At 40.3% G+C, this 15,309-nt stretch overlaps 2 protein-coding genes across 5 annotated transcripts in view; one reads left to right on the forward strand and one right to left on the reverse strand.

Annotated features, from left to right (window-relative positions):
* KIAA0319 overlaps positions 1-5,818 on the forward strand; it is a 28,699-nt gene extending 22,881 nt beyond the window's left edge. For all 3 annotated transcript variants that reach the window (XM_083746893.1, XM_083746892.1, XM_083746894.1), the window contains 6 exons: positions 709-868; positions 2,532-2,674; positions 2,786-2,908; positions 3,046-3,136; positions 3,999-4,090; positions 5,241-5,818. In XM_083746893.1, the coding sequence (XP_083603019.1) occupies positions 709-868; positions 2,532-2,674; positions 2,786-2,908; positions 3,046-3,136; positions 3,999-4,090; positions 5,241-5,419 (788 nt within the window). In that variant the 3' untranslated portion in view covers positions 5,420-5,818. The remainder of the gene's footprint in view (positions 1-708; positions 869-2,531; positions 2,675-2,785; positions 2,909-3,045; positions 3,137-3,998; positions 4,091-5,240) is intronic.
* The window catches only part of ALDH5A1 (aldehyde dehydrogenase 5 family member A1), a gene marked incomplete at its 5' end in the record, with an annotated part of 49,581 nt that overhangs the window by 29,000 nt on the left and 5,272 nt on the right, over positions 1-15,309 (reverse strand). The window contains 6 exons of one of the 2 annotated variants that reach the window (XM_083746940.1): positions 7,557-9,712; positions 9,893-9,951; positions 12,018-12,187; positions 12,354-12,512; positions 13,728-13,871; positions 15,033-15,176. In XM_083746940.1, coding sequence (XP_083603066.1) covers positions 9,507-9,712; positions 9,893-9,951; positions 12,018-12,187; positions 12,354-12,512; positions 13,728-13,871; positions 15,033-15,176 — 882 coding nt within the window. In that variant the 3' untranslated portion in view covers positions 7,557-9,506. Of the gene's footprint in view, positions 1-7,556; positions 9,713-9,892; positions 9,952-12,017; positions 12,188-12,281; positions 12,513-13,727; positions 13,872-15,032; positions 15,177-15,309 lie in introns of those variants that run through there. The other variant, XM_083746941.1, reaches the window with a different exon arrangement.

Below are 15,309 nucleotides of genomic sequence, written 5' to 3' on the forward strand. Positions count from 1 at the left end.
TGAGAGCATACATGGCCTGTATGGTAATGCAATAATGGACCCTGATGAGGTGGCCATCGTTTTGAGCCAAATTCTACCCTATGTTGTGGCTAGATGAAAGCTTCTATTTGTTGGTTAGCTGCTTTTAATCAAGGTGCATCCTGACATGCTAATAGTGTGCAGGTAGAAAAGAGAAGTACAATGTCAATGTAAGCCCGGCCTCATGGAGACCTGCCTTGTGTGCCTGCTCAGAAAACCTATGAAAAAATTGCCTCCGATTCCATAAGCAATAACATGGATTACTTTTTATGCTGTATTCTCACATACCTGCAAATACTGATTTGGATAGTCATGATGCCTTTCATTTTATTATCTTGCTGGTCCCTTGTTTTCTGGGTTTTTGATACTCCATTTCCTTTCTGCTCTTCTGCTTAGCTGCTAGATTTTGCTAACCTTTATAAATTAATCCACCTGCATTTTCTGATGGCATGGGTGACAAATCGGAGGGAGATGGGGAATGACATAGTTCCCTCTGAAATTCATGTGCTTCATTTGAGAATATAACTTTGTATTCAGCCCACGATAAATATCTGCTTGGAACCTGCATGTTCCCTGTTTGTTATTGCCGACTGGAATTTGTAGTAAATACTAATTTTGAAACCTGACATCCACATGTCAAGGCAACATTTGCCATGCTCCAGATGAAAAGCATTATTTTTGCATTCACAGATCCTAAGAAAAATGGACTTGTGGAACTGATCTTGCAAGTTGGAGTTGGCCAACTGACTGAACAACAGAAAGACATGCTTGTGCGGCAGCTAGCAATGCTCCTGAACGTCTTGGATTCCGATATTAAAGTTCAGAAGATACACGCTTATTCTGATATCAGGTACAGAGATACCAAAAATAGATATAACCCAAAATACTACAGACCAATTAGCTTTGGTTCAATATGTAGAGGAGGTATAAAAAAATTGGGCTGACTTGCTGACACAAGCAGGGATGTGAGAAGGTATAATTTTCCATTCCGCTGTGTATTTTTCACATGCAGCATTGCCCCACTGCAGTTCATCTTCTGCCAAAAACAACGCTACCCAACGCACTGTAATTACATCAGTTACATTGTTGTTAGGTTATGAAAATAACTTCATAGGAATGCTGCAGAACGATTGCTGACAGGAGTGCTCAGAGACCTACACTGGCTGTTGGTTTGCTAATGGGCCAAGTTCAAGGTGCCACTATTAGCATATAAAGTCCTTAACAACTTAGGACTAGTTTGCCTACAAGGCTGCCTTTCCCCACATGTGCCCATTTGACCACTTCGATCGGTGGAATATGCACTACTGCAGATGTACATAATACTTGCAACAAGCAAGTTGCAAGAACTTGATTGTTTTAGTGTGGCAGGACCTGCACGTTGGCTCTCCCTGTCTACTGAGACCAAGCAGGCACCTTCACTGAACTGTTTTCGGTGCTTGCTAATAACATTCTTGTTTAGACAAGGCTCCTCGGATGTCCAGAAAGTCGAGGTAATTTTAATCTGTTTCAGTATTTTAGCTTCTGTTTCCTTTTAAGTATGGTTGCGAGTTGTTCTCAATTTTATTGTTTTATCTTTTCGTAAACTGCTTTGAGGGCTCCCTGCCCACAGTCAGGTGGTGTATAAATTTTGCGAAATAAAATTATTCCACCCCATTCATTTCCGCGCACAGGAAACACAATGCAAAGGGTGGGGGGTTGTCTCAATTATGTATTGTTTGCACACTGAAAGCGACAACAGTGAATACTGACTGCATTTGCTGTATTGATTTCTATTCCAGAAATGGGACTAAGCAAACATTGGCAATTCCCACTCTTGTTTTTCTTTTCACTTCAATTCTCGGACATCCCTCGCATCTAGTGACCTTAATCCAACACTGAGCAAACCATATTTGCCCTTAAAGTTTACCAAGTCAAGATACCAAGTTGATAGTTCACGATGAGAACAGAATGCTGGACTAGATGGTCTTTGGCCTCATCCAGCAGGGATGTTTTTATGTTATTATTTTTTTTAAAAAATTAACATGCGTGAATGCTTTGGGATATGTAAACACCATTGTTCTGTAGCTAAAACTTGAGAAGGTTGCCCACTTTGTAGAAGATGCACGCTGTGTTACAGCCTGTAATTTCAAACAGCTAAGTCGGCAGCTGATGTCTGCTTTTCCAATTGAGAAATAAAATTAAAATCACCGACCATCACTCCCTGTCGCACAATCAGGGTCTGACTTGCATGGGGAGCCTGTGTGTGTGTGCAGGAGACTCTTTGCTTCAGAAGTTTGCCCTTGAGCACACAGAGTGATGTAAAAATGGGGAAGGCACCGGGTTGAAGTGGGCAGGGCTTGGCAGCACCATTTGTCCTTGGGACTGCCATTACATGAGTGAACCGAATCCCGGAATAGGGGCTATGCAAAGGCCAAATCAAACAGTCTGATTGTGACAATATTTCTTAAATTGAAAAGCCAGCCCATTTGAATGCTATAGTCTGGTTATTTACAATATATACATCCTCTCTTCAGCACAGCTGTTGTGTTCTATGTTCAGAATGGCCATCCTTTTAAAGTGATGAAGGCAGCAGATGTTGCACAGATGCTACGCTTGCAGCTCTTGAAGGAGAAGCCGGACTTCTTGCTTTTCAAAGTGCTTCGCGTTGACACGGCTGGTATGTAGTATCCGCGTTATGCTGCAGAACAATACAATGCAATAATAATAATAATAATAATAATAATAATAATAATAATAATAATAATTTTGATGGTTTTTGCTGCTATAGGTTGCCTCTTAAAGTGCTCCGGACATGGACATTGCGACCCTATCACGAAGCGCTGCATTTGCTATCAACTGTGGATGGAAAATTTGATACAGAGGTATCTTAACAGCGGAGAGAGTAATTGCGGTGAGTTGAGAGGAAACGGGTGAAGTGTTTCAGGCAGGGACGCTGAATAGAGTAGATCTGTGATGTTGCCATATTGAATGCATAAGTGCATTAATGGTTCCTCTAATAACTTTGAACATTCTACTTCCACCTTCTAGAGTGGAGTATACTTTATGTAACGGCATCAGCTTTCATTTTGATTGTGCTGATGGCGGGGTTCGTTTGGCTCTGCATCTGCTGTTGCAAAAGGTAAATGATTTCTAATGAAGCTCGATATGAACATCCCTTAGTTCTGTAGTCACCAAAATAGAGTAGAAACTTCGTTTGTACTCAGAAGCATCTACTGATAGGTTTGGGAGAATACTTGCCCTTTAACCACCCTGTGAGTTTGGCAAGTGGCTAATGGGAATTAAGGGGTGTCCAATTAATCTGAGGTGAGGCAACCATAAGAGATATGTGGCTGCCCATAGCATAATGGTGTAGACGCAGCTCCCATGTAATAAACTATCTGTGTTAATAACCACCTGTACAGGTCGAAAACAGTTTTTCAACCATGCCTGTATAACGCCTTTGGTTTTGGTTGCTTGCAAACGGTCTTCTCCACGTGGAGCTCCACCAAGGGGTCATGTCTGTGGGTGGCTACACTGTTGAAGGGACCCCAAATATGACAGCATGAATGGTGCTGAAATGAGGAGTGGGGCACCCTTTCAGCCTAAGGGTCACGTTCCTTTCCAGTCAACCTTCTGAGGGAAGGTGGGAACATGGCAGAGGCGGGTAGGCAAGAGGCAGAAATGGGTTGAGCAACGAAAGTCCATGTTTTCTATTCCCACACACTCCAGGTGAACAAGAAGCAGGATTAGAATTCAAGGAAATATTCTAGTCAGGCATAAACACTCAAGCAGGGTACCAAAAAATAAAATAAAATGGTGAGGGGAGTGGGGTATGGCTGGGGAGTGGGTATGGCCTAGGAAGAATCATGAGGCCTAGTATTTCATCCTTGGTTTACATGATGTTTGTGGCTGGGGTGGTTCCTAAGGAAATATCCCCGGGGGGGGGGGGGCGGAATGGGTACTTGGTTTCCCAGCTTTAAGTGGCATATTTCATCTTTTAGCAGAAAGAGGACTAAAATAAGAAAGAAAACAAAATACACAATTTTGGATAATATAGATGATCAGGAGAGAATGGAGCTCAGGCCTAAATACGGTATGTTTCTTTCCCCCTTTTTCTTTTAATGTCTTCCAAACCTTTGCTACAATTTGTATGTGACTTTCTGTTTCTTGTGCTATTAATACAGACTTTTCTTTCGCATCTGGCGCTTTCACATTTTAAGGCAGGATAGCATCTGATGGAGCGGGCTGTCTCCAAAAAAAGTCCCGGCCATGTTAAATCTCCCAAGTTGCAATAGCACTTGCTAATAGTACCTGCCAAGGAACCAAAAAATCACCATGTATTTATTTTCAATTATTTCTTCCCCACCTTTCTGCAACAAATCATGCTGTTTCCTTTTGTTTCTGCTGCAACTGAAGTTGGTCTGAACTGATTGTGGTTCAGGCCAATAAATATTGCCATCAACATGCTCATCAGAGGTGAATGGCAGCTACTGCTTGCGTCCCAAGGACAGGCAGTTGTGTTCCTTGATAATGGGTATCACAGGGCATGTGTGTGGTAGTACAAAGTCACTGATTTAATCAGTGCAAGGATTTATCAGTGCAACAGAACGCTCCCCTCTCTAAAACTGCTCTGAGAGTTTCCTCAACCCTCTGGAGTAGATTTGGGAACGGTACAGGGCACGTGTGGAAGTCCCTTGTGCTCGTCCAATTATTTAGTTGAGTAGCATCCCCACTCCTCTATTGGATCATAACAGAAGGAGCAGCAGACTCTAGCAGTGATGTCAGTAGGCTTATTTACATGTCACCTAGAACATTGCATGGAAAGGAGAGCCAGTGTGGTGTAGTGGTTAAGAGCGGTAGACTCGTAATCTGGTGAACCGGGTTTGCGTCTCCACTCCTCCACATGCAGCTGCTGGGTGACCTTGGGCCAGTCACACTTCTCTCACTCACCTCACAGAGTGTTTGTTGTGGGGGAGGAAGGAAAAGGAGAATGTTAGCCGCTTTGAGACTCCTTCGGGTAGTGATAAAGCGGGATATCAAATCCAAACTCTTCTTCTTTAGAAAGAGTTAGCGCTCAATGTTCATGTTGGATTGCTTGTGGTGGTGTGGCTCTGGGTGATGGTTTATGGTAGTAAGACGTAACATTACTTCCTCAATTGGACGTTGTGGATGAGATAACGGAGATCAAATAGTAAGCAGACGTTGTAAAGAATCTTTTGCTTCCCGTCTCCTCCCTATCTCAGGTATAAAGCACAGAAGCACAGAACACAATTCCAGCCTGATGGTTTCAGAGTCAGAGTTTGACAGTGACCAGGACACCATCTTCAGCAGAGAGAAGGTTGAAAGAGAGAACCCAAGGAATGTCATGAATGGTTCCATGAAGAATGGTGTCTCCTTCAGCTACAGCTCAAAGAACAGATAAACGAAGAGGCTGCAGTGGAAGGACACGTGCTAAGGCTATGCTGCTCCTCCTTCACCACCCCCCTCCCAAACTATACTGGTGGGAGACGGGATGATAAACTTACAGCATAGTAGAAAAGGAAATGGACGTGGTGGACTTTCCCTTTCATTTCTTTAACCAATAACGTATTTTAACTCGCCACATGGGTTAGGTGAAAGGGTTTTCAAGTCTAAAAATGGGTGGAGATGGCTTCCATATAAAAGGTTATTGCTCAAGACTGTTACATTACAAGGAGCACATAGGAAAGCTACCTTATATTGTTGTTTCCTTTAGAAAACAGTGGCTATGCATCTGTACAAAGACACACCAGTATGCAAATGTACCTTGAGTTATTAAAAAGAAAAGCAGTGTGCGGCTATAGCCTCCATCTCCTTCCGGTCACTTTTAGTTTAACAAATAAGAGGGCTGATGAAAAGGGGTTTTTTGACATCTGCTTTGGTAAGGCAGTGGAGTTGAAATCATTTTTTTCAAAGGACTCAAGGCATTTTCTGAAGCAACCTAGTAGTAGTAAAGGACGTTAGTATTTGGATAGCAGACTTCCTGTCTGGCAAGCCCAAGTTGCTGGAAGAAAGGAAAGATCCGAGTAAAATTTCAAGCCTGGTGCTACCTCCTTCTTGTGAATGGATGCCACACTTGGGAGAAGGTTCTATACTTGGGAGAAATTGCCACCAATTTGACCCTCTTCTGTCTATTTTGCTGAAGAAAGGCTTGCAAAATCATTCCACGTTCTTTGAAAACCGCAGCTTTTGTGGGTACATTGATTTAATAACCAGTCCTGGAAGTTTTAACTCCTTTCCTTCATTTGCCTTGTGAAGTGCTGAGAGTAAATCAGATGTGCTCAACTCCATTGACTGTGGCATTCTGTGTAGTGAAAGTGTGGGCCAGAAATCACCTAGTTAGTCTTAATATCTAACAATGCTCATAAAACATGTTTACTGAACAAGAACTAATTGTCATCGGGTTTTTTTGTGTGCATCAGCACTCTCCCTTCATGATAAACACGAAGCACAAATTTGTAAAAAAAAGTTTAAATTTCACGCTAGGGGCTTAACCCAAATGTTGCTGTAAACAAAGAAGAATGGGCTAAACAGAAGTTTTAAGGCACTGTGATGATTTTTACCCCTGGAGAGTAAAGTGTCATGTGTCTCAAGTCTTGAACAATTAGCGATTCAACTGTTCTTTACCTGAAGTCACACAAAGCAAACATATATTACACCTGTGTAACCAATTTTTCTCAATATACAGTTCAGCTTTAGGAACCTTGGTTTTGTGTCTTCTAGAAGTTGTCTGTGCAACTTGAGGGCTTGCATATCCTTTCACCAGCAGAAGTTGCTCCAATGAAATAAGTGGCTTTCCCATTTTGTCTCCAAGGCAGAACTAGTGCACCTGCCTGGTCCTCCAGGTGATGGTACTACAAACTCACATCATACCTGACACTTGCCTGTGTTCACTGGGAGCTGGAGCTTAACAATATCTGGAGGGTCACAACTTCTCCAGCCCTGTGTTGAAGAATACTCATACCAACGTAGGATTTTTTTATTTTTTTAATACGCTTACAAAATGTCGCAGATCTGACAGTAGATGTGAATGTCCACCAATTTTAAAGTTAAACATTTATTACACACAGCTGTTTTCCAAACACCCAAAGCAAATCTACACACAAAAGTGAAATGTAAGAATTCAAGTATCACCTTCTGTTAGTGAATTACTGTATACAAACAAATAATAACTTTTGTTATTTTTTATGTAAACATACCATACAAATGCATATTAACACTTAGCTGATCCAGCCCCGAGAGAAAATTTCTCCAATAAGGCTAGTAGTATCTTGTTACACTTGAACAATTTGTGCTTCTCAAATGTTTTGCTTCTTTTTCCTCAAAAGAGGAGCGTTGACAAGCTTGGGCTGCATTGAATCCCTAGATTGTTTTAGTTTTGTATTTGTGTGTGTTTCAGATTTTGAATTACATGTAGAGCAACTGCCTTAAATAATATAACAGGAAGCATTTCTAGACTTGTCTGTAAGACTGTAGATCAGTCTGTGGTACTAGCCTATATGCCCACAAATGTAAAAATTATTGTTGCTGGGTTTTTTAAAAAAGTATGTAAGATTATATAGATTAATTATTCTTCCTCAGTACCATTTGACAGTGATTTCCTCAGGAACTACCGGTACTCAGTTTGCTGGCATTACAGACCAAGCTTCATCTTGGTTGTAATTTATTTTTTTTAGGAATAGCAATTAGAGCTACATAATGTGCTTTTCAGGAGTCGCTATAGTGCCACTATTTAACCTATCCCTAATATAATACAGCAGAACCAGGGTTTTGTAGTACAAAGTCACCCAAAATAAGCTTAGCTGACCTGTATCAATTTTGGAGGTTAATGAACATATATGAAAATAGGGAGAAACAAGTGACTAGTTGTGTGTGTCCGAATGAGATCTGGATTTATGTTTCTCCTGAATGCTGGATGCTTGTGGCTACACTGTGAACTACTTCTCGAGCCAAGTGGTGTCTCTTAGAACTGTCAGTGAAATGGCAGAAGCTTCGCACTTAAGGAAGACCTCTAATGTTTGTTCCAAGCCCTTTTGGTTCATCTGAAGCAGCCCTTTGGATCGCAAGCAGATTTGATAGGGAAGGGGATTGCATAGCTAAGTCCACTTGAAAACATATTGCAAAATGTCAAATGAAGTTTTGCAATGTAAATAAAGTGCATGTTCCATTGAATGCAGCAGTAGCAAAGCAGAACTGTTAAATCTTTTTATGTTTCGAATGTAACAGCAGCTCATACAGAAAAGGCCTGATGGAGCACATGCAGGTAACATTAAAGCTCACTGGGAAGAGCACAAAAGTGCTTTTATCTTGTGCCATCAAAAGTCTTAACGTGTGGTGGTAAAATAAACAACTTTTGGGATTCTAGCTGTATGCCACTGTTAACTCAAATAGGTTCATGGAGGAAGCTTTAAAGTCCTCCCACATAGCGCCCGCCCCCCACTTTCCCCCAGGTCTTAAGCTTTTTCTCTTGTACCAAGTTAACTGCTTTCTGTAATCTCTAGAATGAGCAGGAGGGCCATGGAGGATCAGACAAGTCTTTTAGAGAAGAAATATTACTTGGCAAGAATAGACATAGGAAACAGAGCTCTAGAGCAGTGTAATGGGCTATGGAGGTGTGAGCTTTTGTGCTGTGGCGCTTCAAATAAATATTACTTCCTTGTGGAGCTATTGGTCCAAGTTGGTCTCAGTGCATTACAGCTTTTGCAAGACACAATGTTACCCCACCCATACGAAACAGTTTATGTTCGTATCTCTGTGCTGTTGTACTAATGCAGGTTAATTTGGTCACAAGGCGCAGCTGCTAGGAGCAAGTCACAAGTATCTCCTTAGAGATGCTCTGGTCCTATTGTAAGTAATAGGGAGGATTCTGTCAGAACTGTGCATATACCTTCAAGGCCATTTTTCAGCTCCAGCCAAGAGCTGAAGAACAATATGAAAAGGTGCAATACATCCTTCCCTAGAAAATATTTCCTAGAAGCCCTAAGACAGGCACCCAGAAAATAATAAAAACATTAGAAAAAGAAACAGTCAACATTTGGCACAATTATTCAGTTATTTCACACCTGGCTCAGCGCATGAGAAAGGGTAAATGAGGATCTTTTCCCTACTTTGCTACTCTCCAAAAATCATTTATTTCTATCCTGCCTTTTCCCCCTAACAGACACTCAAGGTAAATCATACATCTTAATTAGTAAAGTTTTTCCAAGTTCCTCTGAAACACAATAGGGAATGGAAACATTATTTGTCCCTGCATTATGGTTAAGACAGGTAATATAAATAAACCTATATTCCTACAACCTGTGTACACAAAATACCAGAGTTGTTCTATATGTATCGTCATGTCTACAAGTAATGACGTTTCTACAAAAACATTATTACTTCCATTTTAAGAGGGAATGAAAAATCACAAATGATCTTGCTAAAGCTTATGAATGCCCCAAAAGGTTGTTTTCTAGGCATTCTGAATAGGTTAGACTCCTAACAATTGGCTACTATAAACCTCCAAAACAGACATACTTTATTTCCAAATATTCATCAATACCGTATTTTGAACCTTCTCTTCCCAGCCCAGATTGTTTTACGCCACCGAAAGGGCACTCCACAGCAGACACGATGCCTTCATTAACGCCCACCATCCCAACCTCCAGCTTCTCTGCAACTCTCCAGATCTGTGCCGGGTCTCGGGAGTAGAAGTAACCTGCAAATTGGAGCATTGAATAGAAAACAGTTTGGAGTTTTTTGTTTGTTGTTTTGCGGGGAGAAAGGTCATTTTTCTAAGCTTGAAATAGTAAAATCAAGATGTGGCCAGGTAGCTTGAACCATACCCCATCTTGCCTCCTTAAGCATTGTAGATTTGCGGTATTAAGAACTCACATACCTGCTAAGCCCACGTTGGCTGAATTTGCTATGGCAAGAGCTTCTTCCTCTGTATCAAACCTGCAAAAGTATTAATAGGAGATGTAAATAATAATGGAAGAACTGCTTTATTGCAAGTGGTGTGCAATTAGAGGCCTCTCCCATGGAAAATTCGTGATGGCATCCCCACTCTCTCGACTGACACAGATTTCCATAACTTCCCATTAATTAAGCTAGTATAAAAGGTACACCTAGACAGCATCCTAAAAAGCAGAGACATCACCTTGCCAACAAAGGTCCGTATAGTTAAAACTATGGTTTTCCCAGTAGTGATGTATGGAAGTGAGAGCTGGACCATCAAGAAGGCTGATCGCCAAAGAATTGATGCTTTTGAATTATGGTGCTGGAGGAGACTCTTGAGAGTCCCATGGACTGCAAGAAAATCAAACCTATCCATTCTTAAGGAAATCAGCCCTGAGTGCTCATTGGAAGGACAGATCCTGAAGCTGAGGCTCCAATACTTTGGCCACCTCATGAGAAGAGAAGACTCCCTGGAAAAGACCCTGATGTTGGGAAAGATGGAGGGCACAAGGAGAAGGGGGCGACAGAGGATGAGATGGTTGGACAGTGTTCTCGAAGCTACCAGCATGAGTTTGACTGAACTGCGGGAGGCAGTGGAAGACAGGAGTGCCTAGTGTGCTCTGGTTCATGGGGTCACGAAGAGGCGGACACGACTAAACAACAAAAAGTTACACAATGTTTTCCAAAATCAGCAATACATTTGCATGTTTTAAAATGACACCGATTTTGGGAAGATTAGTAAATCCTATGCAGTTTCATCAGGTTAAAATAAAACGGTGGGGAAATGGGGAAGAATTTTCTAAAGGTGACATCCAACAATGGCTATTTGCTTGCACAATAGAGACTTTTACACCTCTCTGCTGCATGCAGTCCAGAATCTGGGGAAGTGAAGTCCATTGGTAACATTAAATTTTGCCCTAAGAGAAAAAGGTTGGGAATGGCTACCAAAACCACCATGTAATTTCTTCAGTGAGCATTTGCTGGAATATAGCTAAGCAAATGCGAGACCTAATGTAAATATATTTTGACATCCAGGTCACTCCATAGTGTTTGAAACATATTAGAAGAGGGTTGGTGGTGTGCCTCACCACACATAATGCACACTATATTCCCACACTATGAGACAAGACTTCCCAGCAAGTCAACAGGTGCAACATTTTAGCACATCCAGAAGAGTTTCCCTCAGGAAATCCCTTGGGAAAAGTCTATTCAAGCACTACCTACCCAAGCTATATAAGAAATAAAAATAAAATTGAGGCACCAGAGAAGCTAGAATGTGGGCATCACTGTGAAAGAGGCAAGTGCCTTCAATCTTACACACTTGTGCAAACTTCAGGGGACATGAAAAATGATCATGAAAAGATTCTGAAAAGCGCTAACAGATCAGAAATTAAAGGCACAGGCATTTTATTGTATTTTGACATGGTTCTGAAATACCTACCTTTCTCAGGCTATCCACATAAATAATTGTAACAAGATTATGCCTGGGATGCATACTACTAAAGTTTTCAAAAGAAATCTAAGGTGGTATCCGCTTATATTTTATATACATAAATATATAAAGAAACACAAAATGTCTGACACAGTCTGTGGAAATTTTCTACCCGAAGTTGGGAAAGGGGTGCTGTTGTCTTTATACATGGCAATTTAAAATAAGGGAAAGTTCCCCACTGCCGGCCAGACACACATAATCCCTCCGGACTGTCGCTGACTTTGAGAAATGTGCATTAGCAGTGAAGCCATCACTATATGAGTAAACTGTATTGCACTTCCATGACTGCGATGGGTCCAAAAAACACAGCAGCAATTGTGGCTATCGCAGAGTGTATTTGTGTAGGGACAGTTCCTTGCCAATTCAAACATTATACTTGGAAGCGTGATCCTTAATCCAGGAATTGTCTGGGAGGGTCACATGTAATAAGTAGGAGAAATGTCAGCTGTTTCCTGTTGTGAACTACTTCTATGCTTATCACAATCCATCTTGCCTCCAAGTGTGTAATATGGGAAGGTTAACAGGAGTAATAATCAAAGTTTGTTAATGTGTGATATGCAGAATAAACTCTTACTTCATAACTGGGGCCAAAGGACCAAAAGTCTCCTCTTGTGTGCACAACATGTGTGTTGTGACATTGCTGAGAAGAGTCGGTTGAAAGAAATTCTTCCCGTAACTGTGCCTTTTTCCTCCTGTAACTATGGACGCTCCTTGGGAAACAGCATCGTGAATATGTTTTTCAACCTAAGAGAAAGAAAGCAAGTGCAGTGTTAGGCTCTCCCACAAAAGGGCGGTTTTCATATCCCAAGTAGAATTTTGTAGTTCATTATTATTCCACTGGCATAGCCAACAAACGTAACTTGGCAATACCTCTTCGTACCACAAAAAAAATTAAAAACAAAACACTTACCTTTTCCACAGCTTTTTCATTAATTAGCGGTCCCTGAGTTGTCCCTTCATCAAACCCATTGCCAATCCGTAGCTCTGACTTAATGGCTCGTGCAAACTTTTCTACGAATGCATCGTGGATCCCTTTTTGCACCAAGAAGCGGTTTGTACACACACAGGTCTAAAGTCAAAAGAAATCGCGTTTGTTTTCAGTTAGGCATAGACTAGTGCTTTGTTGTTTAATGTCATAGGCTCCTTTGGGAGGAAGGGTGGGGTAGAAATTTAAGAAATAAGCCAAAATGTATAAATCAAGACCAAATGTATGCTGGAAATGTAAAGAGAAAGAGGGAACCTTTTATCATATGTGGCGGATGTGTAAAGTGGTAAAAGCATTTTGGGAGATGATATATATAATGAGTTGAAAAAAATGTTATAGAAAGCTTTCTCTTAAAAAACCAGAAGCTTTTCTTTTAGGAATTTTAGGTGCAGAGATTCCAAATGACCAGAAGACATTATTCATGTATGCGACTACAGCTGTCTGGACTCTGCTAGCTCAGAGATGGAAAGAAAATACAGTCCCTACCAAGGAAGATTGGCAGATAAAATGGATGGACTATGCTGAAATAGCAAAACTGACTGGAAGAATTAGGAATCAGGAAGAATCAAATTTTAATAAGGAATGGTGAAAATACAAAATGTATTTTAAAAATTTATTGTAAACTATTAAAATCCTTAGTAGGATTGACATAAAACTACGAAATGTGCAATTAATATTTGTGGACATATCCTACTGAGCTCTGTTTGTACTCGGCTGTGTATCATGGGAGGCATGGAAACATTCTGTTTTACACACAAATGCTTTGTTTTCTACCTTCATCAGCAACACAACTGAGTTTCATGAGCAACAATGTCAGGTTTCAAACTAGGTTCTAGTGCAAAGAATGCTGAGGGCAGAATTCTTCAGAGGGCAACACTAGCTAACTACAAGAGAGGTTAAAAGTAAAGGAAAAGGCAAAAGTTTTAAGTATTGCCCTCCAAATTAAAGCCAAGGGTTTAGTCTGCACAGTTAGTGTAGATTCAAAGTGTGCCAGAATTGGACTTCCACCCAAGCATGAATAAACTGCCCTTGAAATCAATAGCACTTCTAAGTAAATCAGAATGTAATGGTCCCACTGTAAGTGAACTCTGCTTAGTTATAGCTGGGTTGTATTCTGAACTGTCAGACTTATTATTATGACATCTGCTTTTTATAGATCAAGAATGAGGGAAACGTCTTTGCTTGTGTGCCCCCCCCAGTACAAGGCATAACCAAATTTGTAAAAGAGCAGTGCTCAAATTATCTGCAAGTGTGGTAGGGGGAAAAACAGATTCAACAAAGAGCGGAGATTAATCTCACCTGGCCTGAATTTCTGTATTTGGAAGCTAAAGCTCCTGCTACCGCTTTGTCTACATCAGCACTATCAAACACTATGAATGGAGCGTGTCCTCCGAGCTCCATGGAGACCCTCTTCACAGTGCCAGCAGCATGGCGCAGCAATATCTGCAAATACACAGGAAACACAGAAAGCTGTATACCTACAAAGATGAATTACACAAACTTAGCTTTTTTTGAATGCCGAGAGAATACTCTGTAGTTGAAATCACGAGTTCCCTACTAAACTACCCACTCATTTTTCTAATCTAAGGAGTAAATGTAGATCTCAAAGTCTTCAGTGCTTATTTTTGATGGTGATAATGATGATGATAATAATAATAAATAGTAGTAGTAGTAGTATGCCCCAGCCACTCTGAGCAGCTTCCAACAAATTTTAAAACCACAGTATAATTTACCTAATTATACACAGTGCCCAGCCTTGGACATGGGATGTTCTCTAAAGCAATAGATGTGAATCTTTGAAACAGTCCCATTCTTTTTAATACCACTATGCATGCATTAAGACACTGGTCTGAGATGAGTTGATCCAATTATGTAAGTGAATGGAAAATGACTACTGGTTTCAGACTGAGTTTCAAGGGATGGCAGTAAGGGTCAAACTAGACAAGACAAGATATAGATATAGATATCTAGATATAGATATATTTTTATGTATGTGACTACAGCAGCATGAATATTGATAGCCCAATGCTGGAAAGAGGAAAAGATCCCAACAAAAAAAGATTAGCAAATGAAGTTAATGGAATATGCGGAAATGGCTAAATTAACAGAGAAACTTAGAAATCAAGACAATAACAAATTTAAAAATGGGAATGGGAAGTCTTTATTGCATATATATCAAAGCACTGTATACAAGTTGATACAATAAGCAGGATTTTAAGAAACATTTGCATTATTATGATAAAAGATAGAACTGGATACAATTAGATGAATAATATTGCATGGACATGCATGAATTAATCATGAAACAATGAAACGACGGGAAGGGGGTAGAGGGAAGTCAAGGGATTTAAGAAATCCCACATTTGGATGTTCTATTGAATGTATAAACAGCACTGTGAAGTTTTTAATTTTTATTTCTTTATTTTCTTTTAAATATTTATTTCATTTAATGTGATGTTTGTCATAATGAAAATCAATAAAAATATTATTAAAAAACAAAACAAACTAGGCAAGATAACATCTACCCAATTAGCAACTTCATTTTAGCTATGTATTTTAGCCACAAATTTGCAGCAGTTTACGAGCCAACATTGAGAAGCTTACCTTTCCTGTAGCCGTTGAGCCTGTAAAAGAGATCTTGGCTACCAAAGGATCAGTGCACATCACTTCCCCAACCGCTACTGCCTGTTGTCTAGAACAGGGAACAACATTATACACTCCTGCAGGTATTCCAGCCCGATTTGCAAGCTGCAGCGAAAAAATAGTGGCATGAAACTGGTTAGAATTATATAATAATGATAAACAACAACTGGTTAGAATTATATAATAATGATAAACAACAAGCTGAAGATGGTGCTGAGCTTTGTCTTGTTGTAAGTGT

The sequence above is a fragment of the Podarcis gaigeae genome, assembly GCF_964106915.1.
Source record: "Podarcis gaigeae genome assembly, chromosome: 7".
Classification (NCBI taxonomy): Eukaryota; Metazoa; Chordata; class Lepidosauria; order Squamata; family Lacertidae; genus Podarcis; species Podarcis gaigeae.